This window comes from Garra rufa, chromosome 8, assembly GCF_049309525.1.
Source record: "Garra rufa chromosome 8, GarRuf1.0, whole genome shotgun sequence".
Taxonomy (NCBI): Eukaryota; Metazoa; Chordata; class Actinopteri; order Cypriniformes; family Cyprinidae; genus Garra; species Garra rufa.
In genome coordinates this window covers 51,991,624-52,016,237 of record NC_133368.1, presented here as the reverse complement: position 1 = coordinate 52,016,237, position 24,614 = coordinate 51,991,624, and the positions used below count along the sequence as shown (strand labels likewise).

Here is a 24,614-nt window from a genome sequence, read left to right as displayed (position 1 = left end):
CTAAAGCTTGAGAAAATCGCATTTAATCTCTTAAATTCTTTGTCATATTTTGGATTTTTTTTTACTGATTTTGGAATACCTGAATTTAAAACATACATTGGAGTAACTTGATAAAAATGGTCTCATTTCACAAAAAATACCCTATATTTTAACACATGGGTGGAATAATTAATATTTTTTATTGTATTTTTTCATAATTTTATGATAAACAAATAAAATAAAAAATTCAGATTTTTTATTTTTATTTGAAAGTCTGTTTTTTTTAAGATCTGTTTGGCCCATCGTCATGCAGAAAGTTTCTTTTGATTTCACTAGGTGCCAGTAAACAAGGGAAAAATAATTTTCTTTGTAACATTTTGTTTTTAAAGTTATTGAGATTTATTTGAATGGAGGCAATATGTCCTTTAGGTGTCTACATTTTGCAAGATAAGGTACACCTGAATTCAAAAGTGTCCCATTCCCACATACATTGGGCTAAATGGATGAAAATGGTCTCATTTTACACAAAAACACCTTAAATTTTAACACATAATTATTATTGTATTTGTTCACAATCTATAGTTTTCCAACTGTGCATTGAGCTGGCAGTAGAGACTAGGGGCACTGCGCATTTTGAGTTCTGAGCGCTCTTTCCGCATGTTTGGAAAGTCTTTTATCTTTTGGCATGAAACAAATCTGATCATTTTGACCCATACAATGTATTTTTGGCTATTGCTGCAAATATACCTCAGGGTCACATATCATCATTAGCATATGTTAATGTGATCTGGATTGTGACTGGTGGGCTGACCTGACTGGACACCATGGGTGGAGCTTGAAGTAACGGAGGGCGAATCTGAGGGCTGTACTGGAGCGCCTGTCCCAGCAGAGGGTAACGCATGTCACCTGAAACAACAACAACAACAACACACCTGATGACCCTCAACACCTCAACACCTCAATTAACACCAGACAGGACCACAGGACTCACCTTGTCCTGAAACGAAAGATCTGGAGAAATGAGGCATGATGGGAACGGTGTTGAGGCCGGGGCGGATGTTCTTGACGTTAGTGAGGTGTGTCGGTGTGGGGGATTGAGCCGGTGATGAAGACGAGCTGCCCAGCTGAGGACTGCTCTGTGGACAAACCATATAACATCTCAATGAACAACATAAACTAAAAATGAGATTAGGATGAGTTTGTTTGTTCATCAGATTTGGAGAAATGTGTGATTCCATCAGTGTCTCACCAATGGATCCTCTGGAGTGAATGGGTGCCGTCAAAATGACAGTCCGAACAGCTGATAAAAACATCCACAAATAATCCACACCACTCCAGTCCATCAGTTTACATCTTGACAAGACAAGTGTTAAAATTTAGAGCTGATTTGGACTGTAAACGGTGCTTGATCTGTGCATATTTCTTCTTCTGATTCAGACCAGACCACTTTTCACTGGAGGAAGCGTTATTATGGATTACGGACTTTAATGTACTTGAGTTAAAAACGTCTTAATGCTGGATTTGTTTGAGCTTTTGTCTTCTCCAGATGTGAACTGATGGACTGAAAAGGTGTGGATTATTGTGATGGTTTTATCAGCTGTTTGGACTCTCATTCTGACGGCACCCATTCACTGCAGACTGAAATGTATTTACCATCAGATCATCCAAGATTAGGATAAGTTTGTTTCTTCATTAGATTTGTATAAACGTGTGATTCCATCACTGTCTCACCAATGGATCCTCTGGAGTGAATGGGTGCCGTCAGAATGAGAGTGCAAACAGCTGATAACAACATCACAATAATCCACACCTCTCCAGTCCATCAGTTAACATCTTGACAAGACAAAAGCTGACACAAATCCATTATTAAGACATTTTAACTCAAATACATTGAGTCCATAATCCATAATAACGCTTTCTTCTTTAAAAAAGTCCATCAAAATCCAGCCACATATTTGTTCAGAGCTGTTTTGGCTTGTAAACGGTGCAGATTTCTCTCCTGATTCAGACCAGACCACTTTTACGGACTTAATGTATTTGAGTTAAAAACGTCTTGATGGATTTGTGTCAGCTTTTGTCTTCTCCAGATGTGAACTGATGGACTGGAGTGGTGTGGATTACTGTGATGTTGTTATCAGCTGTTTGGACTCTCATTCTGACGGCACCCATTCACTCCAGAGGATCCATTGGTGAGACAGTGATGGAATGACACGTTTATACAAATCTGATGAAGAAACAAACTCATCCTAATCTGGGATGGTCAGAGAGTGAGCACATTTACAGCCAAAAAAGAATCAATGCTACATCACTGAAGTTCTAAAGCACTAAATGATTAGAATTTCCACAGGCAGGATTTATTTGAATGATATTCTAATGGACTGCGTTGTGACGACATAGAATGCGGAAAACTCTGTAGTCCAAAGGAGCCATTCGTTGTAGTTCTTGAAAAGGTTTTTTTTAAACTAAACATCTCCCTTTGGAGTGGACTTTCAGATTTGTAACTTTGTAGATGTTTTAATGTCCAAACACACACACCACACACTGACTAAAGTTCAAAATGTGAAAAAGCATAATAGGACCCCTTTAACAGTGTCAGCGTGTTCTTACTCGTGACGGTTCCAGAGCGCAGACGTGGTTGGGTTTCTGTGAGCTGTAGTATTTGTTGTGTTTCCACTGCTGCGGTGAATGTGACTGAGGCTGCTGGGACGCAGGTAACGTCAGGTGCATCATCACCATCCCACCTGCTGATGGAGGCGGACCACCTAAACACACAATGCCTCATCACCATTTACAATATTAGAATCAGAAACACACAAACTGAGCCGTTACAGGTCTTTCATTCTGCCACCTTCACTGTGTAAGCGCTATGATGATGAACATGAGGAAAACGATGAAGCCACGGTCAAAGCAGGGTTATTTTAGTTCATTAAATCAAAAAACTAAACAACAACAGAATTTCTCATTTTCAACTTAAGGTACTAAAATAACTAACTTTATGTGACCCTGAACCACAAAACAAAAAAAATTGATATTTATACATAATCTGAAACTGAATAAATAATCTTTCCATTGACGTATGGTTTGATAGGAGAGGACAATATTTGGTTGAGATGCAACTATTTGAAAATCTGGAATCTGAGGGTGCAATAAATCCAAAATTTTGAGAAAATCACCATTAAAGTTGTCCAAATTAAGTTCTTAGCAATGCATATTACTAATCAAAAATCAAGTTTGGATATATTTATGGTAGGAAATATCTTCATGGAACATGATTTTTGGCATGAAAGAAAAAGCAATAATTTTGACCCATACAATGTATTTTTGACTATAGCAACAAATATACCTGTGCTTCTCCAGAGTCACAAATAGACATACAAAACTAATAAAAATGAAAACTCAAAATTATAAAAATGTTATCTAAATGTAAAAACTAAAAAACTAAAAAAATAATAAGAATAAATCGGAAAATATAAAAACCACAATAACAGTATTGTAATGATAGAGATAGATCTATGGTAAATAGAGATATGATGAAATGGTTTCAAATCCAGGGCACATTAACTCAACAGAAGACTGTTATCCAGACGTCTCACGGTGCGGACAGTGACTCGAGAGCCGTTGAACAGGAGAGTAAAACAGCGCAGAAGAGCCTCCTTTCTCTCGCCGCCTAATCCTCCAATCAAATGAAACCACAAGACGCTCGAGAAGGGGAACAGAAATCTAATTTGAGTATTTGAGGAGCCCTTCTTTTAATTAGTCATTAAAGCGAGCGACAGAGCGATCAGAGAGAAGACGTTCACATTAAGGGAGGATGAGAACGGCAGGAGCCGTGAAGGCCTTCTTTAGGAGATAGCCGTAACCGCAGACAAAGCGGCGCAGGAATTTCTTTTTAATTACCAGCCGTATCTGTTCACTAATGGGATTGTCGGGAGCAGAGAGTGTCATTTCAATTAGCACCTCTACGCCTCGCAGGAAACCACACCAGACCCAAGGTCACACCAAAGAGACGCTCGCGAGACACTTTACAGATGAATCATACGTCCATCCTGTTCTCCAGACACACGGTCTGATCCACGACAATGAGTTTGAGCTTACTGTGCTGCGATCGGTGTGAGAATGAAGAACGACGAAGAGGAGAAACATGGATCTGTGTCAGAACCAACACGATTAACTACACATTAATACAAAATAACAAAGTAACGCATGTTACGTAATCAGATGACTTCTTTCAAGTAACTAGTAAAGTAACGCATTACTTTTTAATTGACAAGAAAATATCTGTTACTTTTTTCAAATAAGTAACGCCAGTTACTTTTCCCCTGATTTATTGATTGACAGCTCTCCTGTCCTCATGTTGAGAGAAACTGTAAGATGTTACTTTAGTTCTAGAATAAATGTGAACATGCATTAATTCATCTCACTCACTAAAAAACAGATACAGTATTCCTCAAAATGAATAAAAACACTGAAATTCAACACAAACCTGCAATAATTAAATGTTCAATAATACAAATGTCTTTTATGTATTTAATCCCATTTTATTAACTGATGTCTTTGCTTCTGATCTTCAATGATCCAATTCAACCATACTAATAAACAAAAACTTTTATTGCTGAAGAGTGCATTTGGTGTGAAAAAATGCCAAAAATACAACTTTTTATATTAAAAACAAACAAGCAAACCCTGCCCAGATTTAATAAGTAATACAAAAGTAACGTAACACATTACTTTTCATAAAAAGTAATGTACTTAGTTACTTTTTTAGGGGGTAACTCAATATTGTAATGCATTGCCACAGTCTCAAATATGTTTTGATTATGTCCGATGCTTCTCTTTTTTTTTTGTGTGGAAATAATAGACGCATTTCACTACGTCTTTTCAAATGCCTGAGTCTGTTTAATTTCCTTAATTATAACATTTCTAGCACTATTTTTAAACGTTTATTCAAGCAATAATAAATAAATGATCTCTCACGTATGCTTGTCTAAAACCAGGGATTAAAAATAAATTGGTTCCAAGTAAAAACTGTATTTTTTTTCTTTACATTTCCAGAGAACGAAACAAACGAAATTAAACATTACTTAATAAATTCAAGGCACTATAATTTCCTTATACAACTTTTACAGCTATACAATTAATACAGCTATACAGAATAATTTTATTTCGTCATATTCGTGATTTATGAATTTACATGAAGACTTTGTTTTGGAGTGTAAGCTATTTGTCATGTTTGTATATTTATGAAGAAGAAAATGTATTAGCCGGTTCATTTAATATTCTTGATAAGACATTTTTAGAAGAAGTTAAAAGTTAAAAAAGAAAACTATATATTGAAGGGTATAGTCTAATATTAATAATATTAATTAATTAATTATTATATATTATATATTAAATATATTAATTAAAATTATTATTTAATTAAATATAAATTATAATCTTAACTTGTATTACACTGCAGATCGAAATATAATATTTCTTGATCATCTTTAAAATGAGAGAATCACTGACATAATTTAGGGAATACTTTTCTTCAAAAACAAAACTATTTAAATCCATATAGCAGTAAGTTATGAATTCAGGCCAGACACTGCAGGTGAATAGGGTAAAAAAAATAACTAATAGTGATCGCCTTATTTACTCAGTTGATTGATTACATTGATAATTGCAAACATTTTTTGTATTACAAGTTTTCTAAAATGTTAGGTTTAAATATGCAAATGAGACATTATTTAATTAAATATGTGCTAATTTGCATACATTTCTAGTACAAAAATCTAAACAATGGATGAAGTCAGATTCAAAATTCTATTTGAATTTATTTCACATATTAGAGTCAAAACTTTTTACAGAGGGAATTTTGGGTATCTCATTTTGTCATAATTAAAAAAAACCTGAGAAACAGACAGAAAACCTTTTTGGGGGAATAAAATGTTGTATAAAATCAAGCAAATTCTATATGAACACATCCCTCTGTAATAATCTTCAGGATATAGACAGGAACACAAATGTAAAGTGTGGTGTGTGTAAGTGCTGCTGAAGTGGAGATTTATGGCTCAGTGTAGGAGAAAAAACTCTTGGCCTTTAAAATCTGTATTGTAATTGAAATCTATTGACACAAATAGATAAAGTGCTATAAAAGAAACACTTAACAGTGTCTTTTGGGTGTTTTCGTTCCACTAGTCTGAAAAAACACTTTATGAAACACCAAAAAGACCAAAATCTCAAACTTGACAGGTGCATGAAAAAAACTGTTTTTGAATGCAGTGTCTCTCCTTAAAAGAAAGATGAAATAAATCACAACAAAAACTTTTTTTTGGACAAAATGAGCAAATATATGCAGAATGATGTTTGCCAGTGAACGCATCTCCACCACATAGCCACATATAATCGCTGCTGTCGTAAATATTAAACATGTTTAAAAAAATCTATGTGAAAATGACTGACAACAACTGGTTCTTGAATTTTTAAGAATATAATTTTTAGACACCACACATTATGCGACTTTCTGTGCCGACAGCGCCTGAGCCAGACTGGAACAGACCTGGTCTGATGGAGATATCATTAACGTAAAAATACAATTGTATTGGTTGTTGAGTTCCTGATAGTGTAAATAATAATTATTTTTTAGCTTGAAAATGTGCCGTGATTAAGTTTAACTGGAACATGATTTAACATTTTTTAAATTGTGGCTCCTCATTTCTGATCATGAAGAAAATGAAGCAGCTGATGGAGTATTTGTTTGAGTTCAATGATTTACTGGAGTGAAATATTCTGCTAATATTGGGGCCGTATGTCAGAAGAGCAGAATGCGGAGCGGAGAACACAGAGGAAGAGCCGTATGGATGTACCTGAGCACTGCTGGGCGGGAATCTGTTGCGAGCCGCAGGGTGGCGTGGTGCGGTGAAACGACATCTGCTCCGCTCCTGGAGGAGGCAGGAACCCCACGGAGGAGCTGAGGAGACAAACACACGCACAGCTTCAGCACGTCAGCTGTGGTACAACTTTCAGCGCGCCCCGCTTTAATAAGGACACCGGCCCATCTGTGAGCCGCTTCATATGAAGGATGTGCTGCGCTCACATGGCTCTCCTCACGGGACCCGCCGCGTTATATTAAGACCAGCTGCATCTCTGGCCTTATAAATCATCTTGAGCGTGGCCTACTAAAGTCAGAGTCCCCAGAGACCACCTCTTCCTCACCGCACATGCACAACTAACCTGCTTAACCTGTGTGTTTCACAACACAATCAAAACCTTCCATTTCTGAGTTTGTAGAAGAGAATTAAATCAGTCCGAATAAAGGAAATATATGGGTTATTGACGAATAAGGCCAATTTTCAAATACAAATAATAATATCTATTGTAATTGTTCAAACATTAGGAATGTTGTGTACACATATTAATTCATATTACAATTTAGTGTTTTATCTAGATGATTTGGGCATAGCTTTAAATTTCATGTGGTGCGACCATGGTTTATATTAAAATTAATTCACTTCCTTTACATACTTAACATTTCTTTTTTTTTCTTTTTTTTTTAGAAACAAAGTATTTGCATTTCTTTTGAGTTTTTGTAAATAGCTCTGATGATTTGTCTAGGAAAAACTTTATTATGAATACTAACACTATTCTCTTTTTGTAGCTTTATTCCTGTCTGTTTTATAAACCAAGCATTAAACCAAATTAAAACTAACCAAAAATGAACCAGGGTCAATAAAGTTAACTATAACAAATTAAAGCCAATAAAACATTTTCATTACCTGAAAAAGGTTAACTGAAAAAAAATATGTTGATTTTTTTTCGTAATATTTAAACTTAATTTTTGTAATATTCGTCATTTTTCTCGTAATATGTTGACTTCATTCTTGTAATAAATTTGACTTTGTGCTCGTAGTATTTTGTCCTTATTCTCAAAATATTTTGTCCTTATTTTCGTAGTAATTCAACTTTATTTTCGTAATAATTCAACTTTATTTTCGTAATAATTCAACTTTATTTTCGTAATAATTCAACTTTATTTTCGTAATAATTCAACTTTATTTTCGTAATAATTCAACTTTATTTTCGTAATAATTCAACTTTATTTTCGTAATAATTCAACTTTATTTTCGTAATAATTCAACTTTATTTTCGTAACAATTCAACTTTATTTTCGTAATAACTCAACTTTATTTTCGTAATATTTAGACTTTATTTTTCGTAATAATTCGACTTTATTTTCGTAATAATTCAACTTTATTTTCATAATATTTCAACTTTATTTTCGTAACAATTCAACTTTATTTTCGTAATAATTCAACTTTATTTTCGTAATATTTCAACTTTATTTTTGTAATATTTCAACTTTATTTTCGTAATATTTCAACTTTATTTTCGTAATATTTCAACTTTATTTTCGTAATAATTCAACTTTATTTTCGTAATAATTCAACTTTATTTTCGTAATAATTCAACTTTATTTTCGTAATAATTCAACTTTATTTTCGTAATAATTCAACTTTATTTTCGTAATATTTCAACTTTATTTTCGTAACAATTCAACTTTATTTTCGTAATAATTCAACTTTATTTTCGTAATATTTCAACTTTATTTTCGTAATAATTCAACTTTATTTTCGTAATATTTCAACTTTATTTTCGTAATAATTCAACTTTATTTTCGTAATATTTCAACTTTATTTTCGTAATAATTCGACTTTATTTTCGTAATAATTCGACTTTATTTTCGTAATAATTCGACTTTATTTTCGTAATAATTCAACTTTATTTTCGTAATAATTCAACTTTATTTTCGTAATATTTCAACTTTATTTTCGTAATAATTCGACTTTATTTTCGTAATAATTCGACTTTATTTTCGTAATAATTCGACTTTATTTTCGTAATAATTCAACTTTATTTTCGGAATATTTCAACTTTATTTTCATAATAATTCAACTTTATTTTCGTAATTTTTGACTTTATTTTCACAATATATTTGACTTTATTATTTGAGGAAAACTTTACATTATGGCCAAACGGTTGCACCACATGATATTTTAACAATTTGAATGAGAGAAAAATGACTAATAACTAAAGTTTTTTGAAAAGTTAAAGTGAGTACTTACATAGACAAAGTATTTCATATATATGACATTGTTTTTACGCATTTAAACCAATTTTTATCTGAAAAAAAAACGCTATTGGGCAGACAATTTAGGAGTTACGTCATTGACCCATATATGAACATTTGTCAAGAGACACATGAAAAACTGTTATGATTTCACTTGTTTTTTATAAGTGAACTCCAAACAGTGATCTTCAGATTCATTATTCTGTCTATTTTCAGTTTCACACTGGCGGATCATCACAATATTGTGTGCTTTTCATTCTGATTATGACACTTTCCAAATCTGTTTTGGAAACTGGTTCACATAAATGCTCTTGTGTAAACGAACACAGTGCCACACTTCATTTAGAAAACACACAGTGAGTATATTTTGTTTATTTATAATTAAAGCCTTTGTGATTTGATAATCGCACCAAGCCATATTGCAATTCTGTCTGTATTTTGTCGAAGGTCTTAATGAGTTCTAATATGTCTGCGAATCATATAAATGTTGTGTTGTGATGTGTAGTCAGTGTGAGTGTGTGTGTGTGGACGTACCTGACGGCGTTCTGCTGGTTGGGAGGTATGATGCTGTAGTAGACCTGAATGCTGGAGGCAGGAGCGGGCTGCTGATACGTCTGCTGCGGCACGGACACCTGACACAGCGGACAGCCCACACGCTCATCAACACACATTACACAGCTTCATAATCACTAATGCGCTCTATTCATGATGTGGAGCAGCTCTACTGACAGACTCACTACACCAACGCCACACTCACCTGATAAGATGGCACTGATGGATACTGGACCATCATCTGCATCTGATTTCCCATATTGCTGTGCTGGCTGCTCACCAGACTCGGATTCGGCGGCGGCTGCATCATGTTCTGGTAGTTCTGCTGCTGATTCGGCATCACAGTTTGGTAACCTGAACAAACACACAAACCATTATAAGCCATGAATTTAATTCATTAAAATTAATTCCATTTGTTCCAACTTGGTTAATATACCAGTCATTTTTAGATTATATGTTGTACATTTCATACAAAGATATATTCAAATCAGATTTCTCATCAACATCGTCAAAAATATACACAGATTCTGAATGCATTATGAGTGTTATTCAGATATTTCTATCACAAGTGTCTGCAGATCAGATAAAACTATGAGAATAAAGTCGAAATATTTTGAAAATAAAGTCTAAATTACGAGAATTAATTCGTAGCAATTACGAGATTAAAGTTATACTATTGTGAGAGTATATTCTAGCCTATTGTGTATGCAAATGGCCCTGATTGAGAGCACCAGGACAAACATTTTAAACTCTTTGTTTCTTCTTGAAATTTGCTGGATATTTCTCATTTTGGGTCATGAATGTGCACGCAAAGTTTCGACACATTGATGCGTTTTGGAAAGGCTGTGCACATTTTGTTGACCCTCACTGTATTTCGACTTTATAGCATTCTGACTTCGTTCTTGTAGTATTTCAACTTTATTTAAATATTTCAACTTTATTCTCATAATATTTCATCTTTATTTTTGTAATATTTCGTTTTTATTTTCATAATAAATCTGACTTCGTGCTCGTAGTATTTCGTCCTTATTCTCGAAATATTTCATCTTTATTTTTATAATATTTCGACTTTATTTTTGTAATATTTCGACTTTATTCTCGTAATAAATTTGACTTTGTGCTTGTAGTATTTCGTCCTTATTCTCGAAATATTTAGTCTTTATTTTCATATTTCGACTTCATTTCCATAATATTTCGTCTTTATTCTTATAATATTCTTATAATATTTATTCGTATAATATTTCTTCAGGCGTGTAGTATTTAGACTTTATGTTCTTATTATTTTGACTTTATTCTCATAATATTTAGACTTTAGGCTCTTAGTGTTTTTACTTTATACTCATAATATTTTGTCTTTATTCTCGTAGTATTTCGACCTCATGCTTGTAGTATTTAGTCTTTATTCGCAAAATATTTCGACTTTATGCTGTTAGTATTTTGTCTTTATTCTTGTAGTATTTCAACCTCATGATTGTAGTATTTAGTCTTTATTCTCGAAATATTTCATCTTTATTTTTGTCTTTATTTTCATAATATTTAGAGTTTATGCTGTTAGTATTTTGACTTTATTTTCGTAGTATTTCGTCTTTATTCTTGTAGTATTTCACCTTTGTTCTCAAAATATTACGACTTTAATCTTATAATCTCAGATTTTTTATTACATTTTTTACTGTGGTACTATAACACTGTCAGATCAGGACTAACACGATGAGCAGCTGGACCTGATGCACATCCTCAGCACTGAGCTCAAATCTCTGAATTCACATTCATGTTTTTATAAAGCTCCTCAATTAGAGCAGAACCAGCTAATGACACCCTTACCAGCTAAACACTTTAAATCTCTGGTGATCTCATATCTACGCCTCTCATCATCCGAACGCACACGCTCCACAAATGACAATAGCTTACGAGATAGCGGCGAACGTCACGTCTCGGTGTCAACGTAAGAACAGCCTCTAATTCACAGTCAGGGCCCACACAGGTGCAGGAACCGGCCCGTTACCAGCGGATCATTTGCATCGGTGTCAAGGTTATCGGGGAGCGCCATATCAAACACGCTCTCTGTGGAGGAGCTGCCCTGCGGGAGGCGAGCGGAGGGCGGAGCGGGACGTTTTCAATTTCTGATGGCTTTTGGCCAAAGGGACAGCAATCAATTTAGCCCAGATGAGAGCAGAAGTGGGACAAAGGAAACGGACGGCCCGCGGCGAGGAGACGGCGAACGCACGCTATTTTTAGCTCTATTCTCTCACCTCCGCCGAGGAGCGGAGCATGATGGGAATATAATATTAAACACTCCGGCTGAGCGAGCAGTAGAGAACAGGAGAACATGTTTGTTACTGGATTCAGCGGCGGTTTGCAGAGTCAGGAACATCTGAAGGGTTTCATTTCTGGGGCAAATCATCATTCAATCTCTACACAGCATTCAGACATTATTACAACATGTTCCTTTAAGATACAAATGAGATGACATTATTCACATCTGTGTGTTTTATTAGAAATGAGCTCTCATTACAGTAAACCCAACAAATACCAGATCTGATGTAAATCAGTTTTTTAAATGAGTCTCATTCAATCAGAATCAGATTTAACTGCTTTGAGACTTCAGTTTCATAAAGCTGATTTACACTCGATCCATTTAATATGAATCGTACAATTATTTTCAAGACCCAAATATAGAGAATTAAATGAGACAAGCTTTTATTTACCATATTATACAAACACAGAAAACATTTAATACATAAACCATTAACATTAAATGTCTTAAAACAAACACACAAACAAAAAACATTACCAGTCTAAATTTTTTATTAAGATGTTTCCAAATTATATGTATACCAATATTTATTTGATCAAAAATACAGTAAAAACAATATTATTACACTTTTTATTTTTTTGGAAACTGATACACTACCATTTTTAACAAGATTTAAACAAAACACAAGCTATTTTTTGTGTTTTATTCATGAAGGATCCATTAAATCAATCAAAAGTGCCTGTAAATAACATTTATAATGTTACAGTAGAATTTTATTTCAAATAAATGCGTTTTTTTTTTACTTTCTACTCATCTGTGAATCCTGAAAAATAAAAGACTGCTTCCACAAAAATATTTTACAGCACAACTGTTTTCAACATTGATAATAGAAATGTTCATAAATATTAGAATGATTTCTGAAGGATCATGTGACACTGAAGACTGAAAATTCAGCTTCAAATCAATTACAGTTTAACACATATTAACATAGAAAACAGTTGTTTCAAAATGTAATAATATTTCACAATTTCACTGTATTTTAGATCAAAAATAAACGCAGCCTGGGTGAGACTTTTTTCAGAAACATTCAAATGAATAAAGCCATACTGCAATCCACCAGTAACTGACCCAAAAAAGAGAAGCGTGTTCAGTGTTTTATTCAAACAGCACAGATGTTAAAAGCTTAATGTTGTGTGAGCATCAAACTCATCCCGTGACTCTGAGACGGATCCTGCGGCGAGTGTTCGAGGAGGAGTGAGGGGCTGGAAAAGAGACCGGTTCACTGTGAGAATCGTAGGGCGTCTCAGACAGTGCCTCGGCCCCGCATTCAGCCGCTCCGACAACCGACACACCGGATATTCACAGCATCAACAAAAGCGTCTTCAGTTCAATCCAGTCAAACATCTGTTGTTGTGCGCAGGAGGCAGAACAGAGCTGAAGAGAACAATACGGCTAAAACAAAACCTGTGTTGTGTGTGTTAAAGGGACAAACGCCTGCCTCGCTGTAATTAGCTCCGGGCTGCGATCTCCTGCCCCTGCGGTGCTGCCTCCTTTCCTCAGACAATCACAGTGTGTGTGTGTGTGTGTGTGTGTGTGTGTGTGAGTGTACAGCACAGGAGAGAACAACCAAACAACAAACACACAAGAGCGTGGAGCCACGGCTCAGTCATTAACACAATCTACAATCAGCAGGAGCTCAAGAAAGCGGCCTCCTGATGCAGCGCCGGATGAGAACGTGTCAGTGTGCTCATAACAGATCAGTGCTTCATGGACTCACATTACATGCTGTTTATATTACATGTCTTTAGCTTTAGTGAGCAAGCAGTTCTAGATTCCCAAACACAAATCTTGCAAATATAGTCAAAATATAGACTCAGCATGATGCGCCAAATCTAAAGAGACTTTTGTGATTTTTGGCCTAACCATTGAGAAGTTATAATCAAAAATAGACTTTTTCGTATCTCCTGACCACTAGGTGGCACTGTGCTGAAACACTGCAGGTAGTCTCGGGTCATGCTTGTTATAACACACACCAAGTTTGGTCTCAATATGCCAAACTGTTGCGGAGATATAGCCTCACATCCATTTTTGTGTGATTTTCGTAGAATTCGTTTGCACGTTATTCGAAAACACTTTGACTAATCAACTTGAATTCCATAACTTTTTGCCAGCATGTTCCGAAGATGATCTGCACCAATTGTGGTGAAAATCAGACAAACCGTCAAGGACGAGTTCGAAAAAGTAGGTTTTACGAACTATTAAAAACAGAAAAAAACGAAACCTTACGATTTTTACATTTTGGTGTTTAATCGACTCGACATGAGCCAAGGGTTCTGAGAAAAAAAAAAATCTGATTCTGTGCATTACGGTTCAAAAGTTATTAGCATAAATTTTGTGAAATTTTGGACAAGTGGTGGCGCTAGAGAGTTTGACTTAGAGACTCCAAATTTGCTGTGGTTAATGTTGAGACTGTCCTCTATCAGTGTGCCAATTTGTGTATCTTTCCTGCAAGCGGTTCTATGGGCTGCCATAGACTCAAGAGCGGAAGAAACGGAAGAAGAAGAACGCCAACGGATACAATAAATGCCGTCACGCCTTCGGTGCTTTGCCCCTAATAATCCATTTAGACTGTGGTGAGACTAAAGCCCAAATTCACAATGCACAAGAATTCAATTTTAAATTTATGAAATATATATTTTCCTAAATACATGTTATTCTAAAAGTATGAGGAAAAAAATCTGTCATAAATCTAACGTTCTAAATTTGAGGTTGATATCTGAAAAACATGAGCTTTCAGTTAGATTTCGTTCGGCCGCAGTACCAAATTCTTCCACTAGATGAAACTCATTTCCAAATTCATTTTGACCGCAGTACACGGCACAAACATTTAACCTTTTGGAATCAACTTTTTACATTAAAAACAAACAAAGAAAACCCTGCCCAGATTTAAAACGTTTTCCCTCTTGTGTGTTGTTTTCCTCTGGTGTGTGTTGTGCAGTGATTTACCTGTGTGCTGTGTGTGTGCGGGAGGCATCTGACTCTGAGTGCTGTACGGCACTGAACCCACGGGTCGGTACTGCTGTCCAGACACCGGGTACTGGTTGGGCGAACAGTAACACGCCAGCATCTGTGATGAGAACAACACACAGTCAACTCCAGCGACACACATCTCCATGTGACGCTACAATCACAGCTGCAGTGTGGGGTTTCATCTTTACTCAGAGCTGTTAATTGTGCCAGAAATTGCACAATGTTAAAAAAAACTTTTCAGTGTAGGTTACATTAAATAGATATTCCATGTTATATTGGTAATTAAATGTAAGCTGTTGCACATCGTATTGGTACAAAGAAAAATGTGTTTATTTTGTAAAATGTTAACATCAGTGTTGGGGGAAACGCATTACAAGTAACACTAGTGACGTAATCAGATTACTAATTTTTAAGTAACTAAAGTAACGCATTACTTATTTTAATATACAAGAAAATATCTGACTTTTTCTGTTTCCTTAATGCATTTATTCCCATTTTATAAACCAGTGTCTTTGCTGCTGACCTTTGTTGATCCAATTCAACTATACTAATAAGCAAAACTTACTTTAGATTAACTAACATTTGTGCTTCATTTTTCCCATTGCTGAAGAGTGTTCTACTGTACAGACGTGAATTTACTTTTCCTTCAGCCTGAGACTTATTCATTTCATTTTTTGGTGTGAAAGGTCTTTTACATTTTCTAAAAAAAATTACTTTTTATAATAAAAACAGACAAGCAAGCCCTGCCCAGATTTAAAAATTAACATAAAGGTAACGTAATGCATTACTTTCCATAAAAAGTAACTAAGTAACATAATTAGTTACTTTTCTTGAGAGTAACACAAAATTGTAACACATTACTTTCCATAAAAAGTAACTAAGTAACGCAATTAGTTACTTTTCTTGAGAGTAACACAAAATTGTAACACATTACTTTCCATAAAAAGTAACTAAGTAACGTAATTAGTTACTTTTCTTGAGAGTAACACAAAATTGTAACACATTACTTTCCATAAAAAGTAACTAAGTAACGTAATTAGTTACTTTTCTTGAGAGTAACACAAAATTGTAACACATTACTTTCCATAAAAAGTAACTAAGTAACGCAATTAGTTACTTTTCTTGAGAGTAACACAAAATTGTAACACATTACTTTCCATAAAAAGTAACTAAGTAACGCAATTAGTTACTTTTCTTGAGTAACACAAAATTGTAACACATTACTTTCCATAAAAAGTAACTAAGTAACGTAATTAGTTACTTTTCTTGAGAGTAACACAATATTGTAATGCATTATTCTAAAAAGTAACTTTCCCCAACACTGATTAGCATCATTTTGTAACACTGAAGACTGAATTGTGACATAAAAATATAAACTCAAAACTGTGAAATAAAAAGTAGCAATTATCTTTTTATTCCATGGCTGAAATCATCTTTCAACTACTTAACAGATATTTAGAATTTTAAAGTGTAGAACGTGTCTAATAATGAAGATAAAGCTCTGTCATGCTGAAAATGTATGTGTGTAATTAAAAACAATGAAAGAATTTACAAAGTTAGTGATCCTTTATATTTTCTCAAATACCAGACTTCAAACTACATAAATACATATGCAATAAATATGCATTTCTTCTTCAAAAATTGTCTTTTACAAAATAAGCATTTGTCAACTCCCCATATTCAGTCACATTATCCATTATCCATGCTCTGGATGAGAACTGAATCTGAATAATGACTCGATTGTCTTCAGTAGCGCTGCTGCACGGCTGAAATTGAGTTTATTTCATAACTGATGAAGTATACAACATTAACTCTGTTATTTTCCTGTTCATCTCTGTAAAGCTGCTTTGAATCAGTCTGTATTGTATAAAGCGCCATAGAACTAAATGTGGTTGACTTGTGCGCCAACGATTATAATCAAAAGTTTTACACACACTTGCATTCTTCACACCTGGACCAAATGCATCATGCATTTCACTGCAAAAATACTTTTCTTACTTAGATTTTCTGTCTTGTTTCTAGCCAAAATATATTAAAAAATTTAAAACAAGAAGGATTTTCTAGTCAAGTAAAAATAATTTTCTTGTTTTCAGAAGAAATAAGTCAAACTTAAGTGATTTTTTGCTTAGAACAAGCCAAATAATCTGCCATTGGGGTAAAGAAAATTATTTTTACTTGTCTAGAAAATCCTTCTTGATTTAAGGTGCGACAATGCAGGTGATTCGGGTAAAAAATGAACTAATAGTTATGACCTTACTTACTCAGTTGATTGATTACATTAATAATTGCAAACATTTTTTGTATTACAAGTTTTCTAAAATGTTAGGTTTAAATATGCAAATGATCCATTATTTAATGAAATATGCGCTAATTTGCATACATTTCTAGTACAAAAAAAAAAATCTGAACACTGGATGAAGGCCTTTTCAAAATTCTTGTTTAATTTCTTTTGACATATTAGAGTCAAATGTTTTTACAGAGGAGATTTTGGGTCTCTCATTTTCTCACTCCAAAATTCAGAAAAAACTTAGAACTGACAGGAAACAAATTTTTTTTTCATTTTGGGGAATAAAATGTATAAAATCAATCAAATTATATACAAACAAATCCCTCTGTAATAATCTTCAGGATATAGACAGGAACACAAATGTAAAGTGTGGTGTGTGTAAGTGCTGCTGAAGTGGAGATTTATGTCTCAGTGTAGCAGAAAAAACTCTTGGCCTTTAGAAATCTGGATTGTAATTGAAATCTACTGACACAAATAGATAAAGTGCAATAAAAAAAAACACTTAATAGTGTTTAATGTTTATGTTTTCCTTCCACTAGTCTGAAAAAACACTATGAAAAACAAACAAGGCCAAAATCTCAACCTTGACAGGTGCATGAAAAAACAACGCTTGTGTCTCCCCTTAAGAATTTTTAGATATTTTGGCTGGAAACAAGACAAAAAAATCTAAGAAAATCTAAGAAAGAAAGGCAGGTGTGTTCAAGATCACGAGTGTGTGTATTGGGACAGCCCCAAACAACGGCAGACGTGTCCAGTTTAAAACATGATTTGAGGTGTGTTTGTTAATGCAGGTGTTGTGTGTCACACCTGCTGCTGCTGCTGGCTGACGGTGGATGCGGGCGGCGCAGGAAATGCGGGGTTGGCCACAGTCTGTCCCGGCGAGGGCATCACGTATCCGCTCTGATGCGGCGGCGCAGGGCTCTGGAGCGGATAAACAGCCGCGTGAGCGTCACGTCCGTCGCCCGAACCCGACTGCACCAGCATCATGTGACCCAACTGAGCGCTCAGATTATCCTGCTGACACAAGAGACATCACACTACAGCAGTCTGCACACTATCTAGTGCACTTGCACACTGAGATGATGCTCTTACTGTACGGATGTGATCAGAAATGAGAAGAGGCAAGATGCTTTTCTATTCATTGAATATTAATTCCAGCATCTGCTCCTGCATTAATTATTCAAAACATCTCCTAGTCTTTTAATTGGTCATTAAGGGATGTTTACTGCTGAGGGAGGTCAAGAAAATGAGGTTATGAGAGCACATGATGTGCGTCCTATTGAGTGCTGATGGGTTTGAACGCCTCCTAAAATACTGAACATACCGCGTCCTTGTCCTATATTTACTTTTATCATCATACCAGCATCTAACGCTATTTTCATGACAAGGTCAATGTGTTTTAAATGAAACAAATGGTAAAAAAGCAGTACTGAAAAAAAACAACAACAAATGACAACCAACTCACATCCTGTGGTGCAACGTAACAAGTAACAAAGTAATAATACTACTAAGAGTTTTTATTTTTCAGACTACTTTTACTTTTACTCCATTATATTTCCTAATTCAAATGTATACTTCTACATATTAGTAGCATATTCGTTACTTACTACAAAATAGTCAAAAGTCAGGATCTCAGTCAGAATTGCAAGATGTAAACTCACAATTAAGTTTTTTTTTCTTAATTTTGCAAAACTTTATGGAAAAAATTATTTCACAGAAGTATGGCGTTCTATTTAGAAAGTGTTTGCTCACAAAAATGTTGCCTTTCCCTTTCGCATTTGCATTGAAATGTAGTTTTCTTTCTTTCACCTCTTTATTTTCGTGAGGTTTTTGTGAGCAAACTCATCACTTTTTATCTCAGAAAACAGTTTGAGTTGCGACATAAAACTCACATTTTGATTTTTTTTTGCAAATGCAAGATTGTATCTCGCAATTCTGACTTCTTTTCAGGAAATTCTGGCTTTTTTTCCCCAGAATTGGGAATTGGTGATACAAAAGCTCAATTCAGAATGGCGAGATATAAACACAGAATTCTGACTTTTTTTTTCTTAAAAATTGATGATATAAACTTGCAATTGTGAGAAATAATTTTCTTCACAAATGTATCTTGCAATTGTGAGTTTGTATCTTACAAATCTGACTTTTTTCTTTACAAATGCAAGTTTGTATCTCACAAATCTGACTTCTTTTCAGGAAATTTTGGCTTTTTTCCCCCAGAATTGCGTGATACAAACTCAATTTGGCCTTTTTTAGGAATTGGCTGACTGCAACTTGCAATTGCGAGAAATAACCACAGAATTCTGACTTTTTTTTTTTCTCAGAAATTTATGATATAAACTTACAATCATGAGAAATAATTTTCCTCACAAATGCCAGTTTGTATCTCACAAATCTGACTTCTTTTCAGGAAATTCTCACTTTTTTCCCCCCAGAATTGTGTGATACAAACTTAATCTTGACTTTTTTCTGTGAATTGGCTGATATAAACTTGCAATTGCGAGAAATAAAGTCAGATTTGCAAGAAATAAATGCAGAATTCTGACTTTTTTCCTCAGAAATTGATGATATAAACTTGCAATTGTGAGAAATAATTTTCACAAATTTGAGTTTGTATTTCACAATTCTGTTTTCTCGCCGTTGCGAGTTTGTATCTGACAAATCTGACTTTTTTCCTCACAAATGTGAGTTTGTATCTCGCAATTCTGACTTTTTTTCTCCGAATTGGGTGATATAAACTTGCAATTGTGAGAAATAAAGTCAGAATTGCAATATAAACTCATAACTCAGACTTTGATGATATAAGCAATTTTTTTTAACATTTACTTGTACTTTTACTTTCAATACTTAAGTACATTTAAGATTTTAAAAATACTTTTTGTACTCAAGTACAATAAATATCACATACTTTAAGACTTTTACTCAAGTAATATTCTAAACGTTGATGTTTTCTGGTAAGATACCCGTACTTTTACTTAAGTATGGCTTTCAGCTACTTCATACACCACTGCTCACATCAATATAACAAACAGTGCTTCCCAAATTAGGGTTTATGACTGAATTAAAAAAGTGAGGAATCAACCAATCATAATAATGTTAAATTATTTATTTTTTTAATAAAAAAATACTTATTTTATCTCAAAGCTGAGAAAAAAGTAGTGGAAATTGCTGCTCTATGGGCCTCCAGTGCACTGCAAAAAATGCTTTTCTTTCCATTTTTTTGACTTGTTTCCAGCCAAAATATCAAAAAATTCTTAAATCAAGAAGGATTTTCTAGACAAGTAAAAATAATTTTCTCATTTTCAGTAAAAACAAGTCAAAATTAAGTGCGTTTTTGCTTGAAACGAGCCAAATAATCTGGCAGTGGGGTAAGAAAAATAATCTTGTTTATTTGTTTGAAATAATATTATTTTTCTTACCCCATTGGCTGATTATTTGGCTTGTTTCAAGCAAAAACGCACTTAATTTTGACTTGTTTTTACTGAAAATGAGAAAATTATTTTTACTTGTCTAGAAAATCCTTCTTGATTTAAGAATTTTTTGATATTTTGGCTGGAAACAAGTCAAAACAATCTAAGCAAGAAAAGCATTTTTTGCAGTGCGTCAGACTTTAGTGAGGATTGTGGACTGATGAGGGAGTCAGAAACACAGCACAAACGAACAGAGGGCAGAACGATGACACAGGAAGTGATCAGAGCCAGACAGGAAGTAGAAAGAGAGCTGTAGGTACCACAGTGAAGGTCTGGTTAGGAGACACCGTGAGCATCGGCGGGTAAGACAGCGGCGAGTGCTGGACGGCCAGAGCGGACGACGGCTGACAAGACCAGAGCGGCTGAAGACGCCCAGCAGGAAGAGGAAACACACACACAGGAAATACAGGATTTACTTCCAGATGTACAGGATGGAAAAAGGAGCTGTTAGTTTACAGCATGTTGTAGAAGGGCCTGACAGACTCAGTTAATTTCCCATCATCATCCTCTAGTGTCATCAGAAGAACATTAATGTGGTCCTCAAGACCTGAGCGCTAGAAGATCGATCCGTCTTTAAATAACGATCCGTCAGGACGAGCCGCTAAACTCACCTGTGGCATGACGTGATTGGTGGGCTGGTGCTGGGGGTGGGCGGCTGGAGGCGGAGCTACAGATGATTGACATCTGGAGGCCTGTGAGTTGACGCTGGGGTTGTAGACGACAGCGCTGCCGTCAGGATTCAGAAACGGCTGACCTGCGATCAGTCAAGAGGATTGTAGATCAGTACAGGCTCCTATCAGAACTGATATCAGATTTATCACCACTGTTGCCAAGTCTGTGGTTTTACCGCGGAATCGGGCTACTTTTATACTGTTGTCGCGGGTTGTTTGTCATGTCCAACCCCAATAATGTAATATTTAGCCCCTGGAATGCTAATTTGACCAGAGGAACCCCACCCTGGAACACAATTTTTACAGGGGGACCCCCCTCGAAACACAATTGGGCTACTTCTTTTGATTAGCAATTGGGTGGGTTTTGTTGTGAAAATCTGGCAACCCTGTATATAACTGATACACACACTAATTTTTTTAATTTGCTAGAACAGAAAAACTATTTATATTTCAATCTACAGCAATATAATCACTGAATATTTTGATATTTCAATATATGATATCTGACAAACTAAGCACTTCATTTTCTTCATTTTTATTTGCTCAAATTTGATTATTTGAAGCATTACTGATAATTGCAGCAATAATGATAATCATCAATAATTTACTAAATTGAGAAAACTAAAATCTATCTATATTATTGCCTAGCTATATATATATATATATATATATATATATTTTTTTTTTTTTTTTTTTTTTTTTTTTTTTTTTCCAGGACTTTAAGCACTACTTTTTTGATTTTTTTAAGGACTGCCTTTAAAACAGAGATCTCACTTATCAAACAATGCTTTATCTTTCAAATTCTAAAAAACATAAATAACAATGTGCTAATAAAAAATGGCAAAAATGAAGTGAACCACATGCATTACAAAGTATACCACACTTTTATTATAGTAAACCTGTACTGCCTTATTGGTTTGATGTTCTCTACTGTTTAAGAAAACAAAAATGACAAAATACATTTTATAATTAGAATTTAATGTAAAAACTCCTTTAGAGTGTTAATTCTAAAAATAAATAAATAGCCTTTGTTATTTTAACCTTTAATATTATAGTAATATGCAAGTAATCTATATAGTTTACAGCATTAGCTGAGACAGATTCAACATTATAATTGAATTTATTTAAAGACATATCTGTTCAATAAAGCACTGTTTAATTAATTTTGTGTGAGTGAACCATCATTTCTGTGTAGTGTTACTCCAATATACAGCAGATCTCAGCTGAGTGATTATTTATATCTTTGCAAAATCTGAACTATATAATCACCAGCTCTGATCCACTAAACGCAACTATAAGATAAGATGATAAGATATTATTAACATTAACCTCTTGATTTCCTGTAAAGCTGCTCTGAAAATAATTTCCAGGACTGGTTTATCGGTTCACGCTGAGAAAGATGAACAGCACTGCATTACGAACAATGGTGTAATTGAGGTAAAACCTGAGAGGAAGTCTAAAAATAAGCCTGTAAATGATGACAAATAGAGCACAGGAGACGGTTTGGTCTTACAAACAGCCTCATTGAGCTCCAGAACACAAAAACGCATCCCAGAGGCCTTGATAGAAGAGAGAAATGTCTCATTTGCAAACTCCTTAAAAGAGGTCAATAAGCAATTACACAGCCGCGCCGCCTGTTGTAAACGCATTAGAGCCGCCCCAGCAGCCGCATGCATATTTAAACACACCTCTCCAATGAGACGCAATATTTCACACGTCCGTCTGAATCTGGACACACAACAACGGCTTCATCGTGAGTTTCCCAGCAGCACACTGATGCATTCAGACCAACACTGAACAATAATGGTTTGCTATTGCCTATAATGACTGGCTATATTACACCATTTTTTGAGTGGAATCTCTCAATACAGAATGCTAAACTTAAACAGATATGTTTGCCGTTGTTTTCAGCCCATCAGTGTCTTTTCTGTAATGCAGAGTAAGTGTGCAAAGGGTTGCCAGGTCATGAAGATTAAGTAAACCAAAGGACAAAAAATAATGATTTAAGAGAAAAGTTCTGATTGGGGGATTTAAGCTATTGACATCTGGCAACCGAAACCATAAAAGCTTATGGAGGCTGATTTTGCTAAATGGCAAAAATTAAACATGGGCAAATATCACACATGATTTTGCTTTAAAAAATTGAGAGCAGCAGAAATCATGAATATCTCAACAGAAACATATTTTTGTCAGTGTTTTTTATGGTTGCCAGGTTGGGAAGATTGAGTAAACTTTTGGGTACAAAAAAAAATGTGTCCATTTAAGAGAAAAGCTCTAAAAGGGGGATTTATGCTCTTGAGATCTGGCAACCATAACCATAAAAGCTTGTGGAGGGTTATTACGCAAAAAGGCAAATGAAAAATTAAACATTTTAGGATATATAATCAGTAGGCAAATATCACACACGATTATGCGTAATAAACCTAGAGAAGCAGAAATCTTGCATACAGCATGAGTGTTTATGAAACATCAGTCTGAGTGACACAAGAAACAGCGAAAGCATCCGTTTGAAAGAAACAGACTGGCTGTAATACGCTATTATTTTAGTAGAATATCTCATGAGAGACCACAGAACTTAAAAGTATTTTTGTCAGTGTTTCAATGGTTGCCAGGTTGGGAATATTAAGTAAAATACTGGGTAGAAATTGTGTTCATTTAAGAGAAAAGCTCTTAATGGGGGATTTGAGCTCTTGACATCTGGCAACCACAACCATAAAAGTAGATGCTTGATTCCAATGCAAGATAACGCAAATGAAAATTAAACATTTTAGGACATATAAATGATTATGCTCAATAAATTCAGAGAAGCAGAGTGTTTATTAAGCAGTCTGAGCGACACAGTAAACAGCGCAAGCGTCCATGTGGAAGAAAGTAATACACTATTATTTAAGTGGATTATATCTCAATAAAGATCGCTGAACTTAATTATACGTTTTTGTCTGTGTTTTAAATGGTTGCCAGGTTGGGAAGATTAAGTCAACTATTGGGTAGAACTTGTGTCCATTTAAGAAAAAACCTCTGAATAGGGGATTTAAGCTCTTGACATCTGGCAACCGCAATCATAGAAGGTGGTGGAGGCTTGATTCCAATGCAAGATATTGCAAATAACAAATGAAAATGAAACATTTCAGCATATATAATCAGCAAATATTGTGCATGACTATGAGAAGCAGAGTGTTTATGAAACATCAGTCTGTGACATAATGAAACAGTGCAGGCGTACATGTGGAAGAAAGTAACACACTATTATTTAAGTAGATTACAT

General features: G+C 34.7%; 1 protein-coding gene across 7 annotated transcripts in view; it reads right to left on the bottom strand.

The window, feature by feature from the left end:
* Positions 1–926: 926 nt before the first annotated feature.
* Positions 927–24,614, bottom strand: part of LOC141340513 (R3H domain-containing protein 1-like) — a 70,724-nt gene continuing 47,036 nt past the window's right edge. For 4 of the 7 annotated variants that reach the window (XM_073845512.1, XM_073845518.1, XM_073845517.1 and 1 more), the window contains 9 exons: positions 21,290–21,432; positions 20,939–21,040; positions 18,019–18,228; positions 14,901–15,021; positions 9,846–9,994; positions 9,623–9,720; positions 6,828–6,931; positions 2,587–2,741; positions 927–1,115 (listed from right to left, as the gene is read on the bottom strand). In XM_073845512.1, the coding sequence (XP_073701613.1) occupies positions 942–1,115; positions 2,587–2,741; positions 6,828–6,931; positions 9,623–9,720; positions 9,846–9,994; positions 14,901–15,021; positions 18,019–18,228; positions 20,939–21,040; positions 21,290–21,432 (1,256 nt within the window). In that variant the 3' untranslated portion in view covers positions 927–941. The remainder of the gene's footprint in view (positions 1,116–2,586; positions 2,742–6,827; positions 6,932–9,622; positions 9,721–9,845; positions 9,995–14,900; positions 15,022–18,018; positions 18,229–20,938; positions 21,041–21,289; positions 21,433–24,614) is intronic. The other 3 variants (XM_073845514.1, XM_073845515.1, XM_073845516.1) reach the window with 3 other exon arrangements.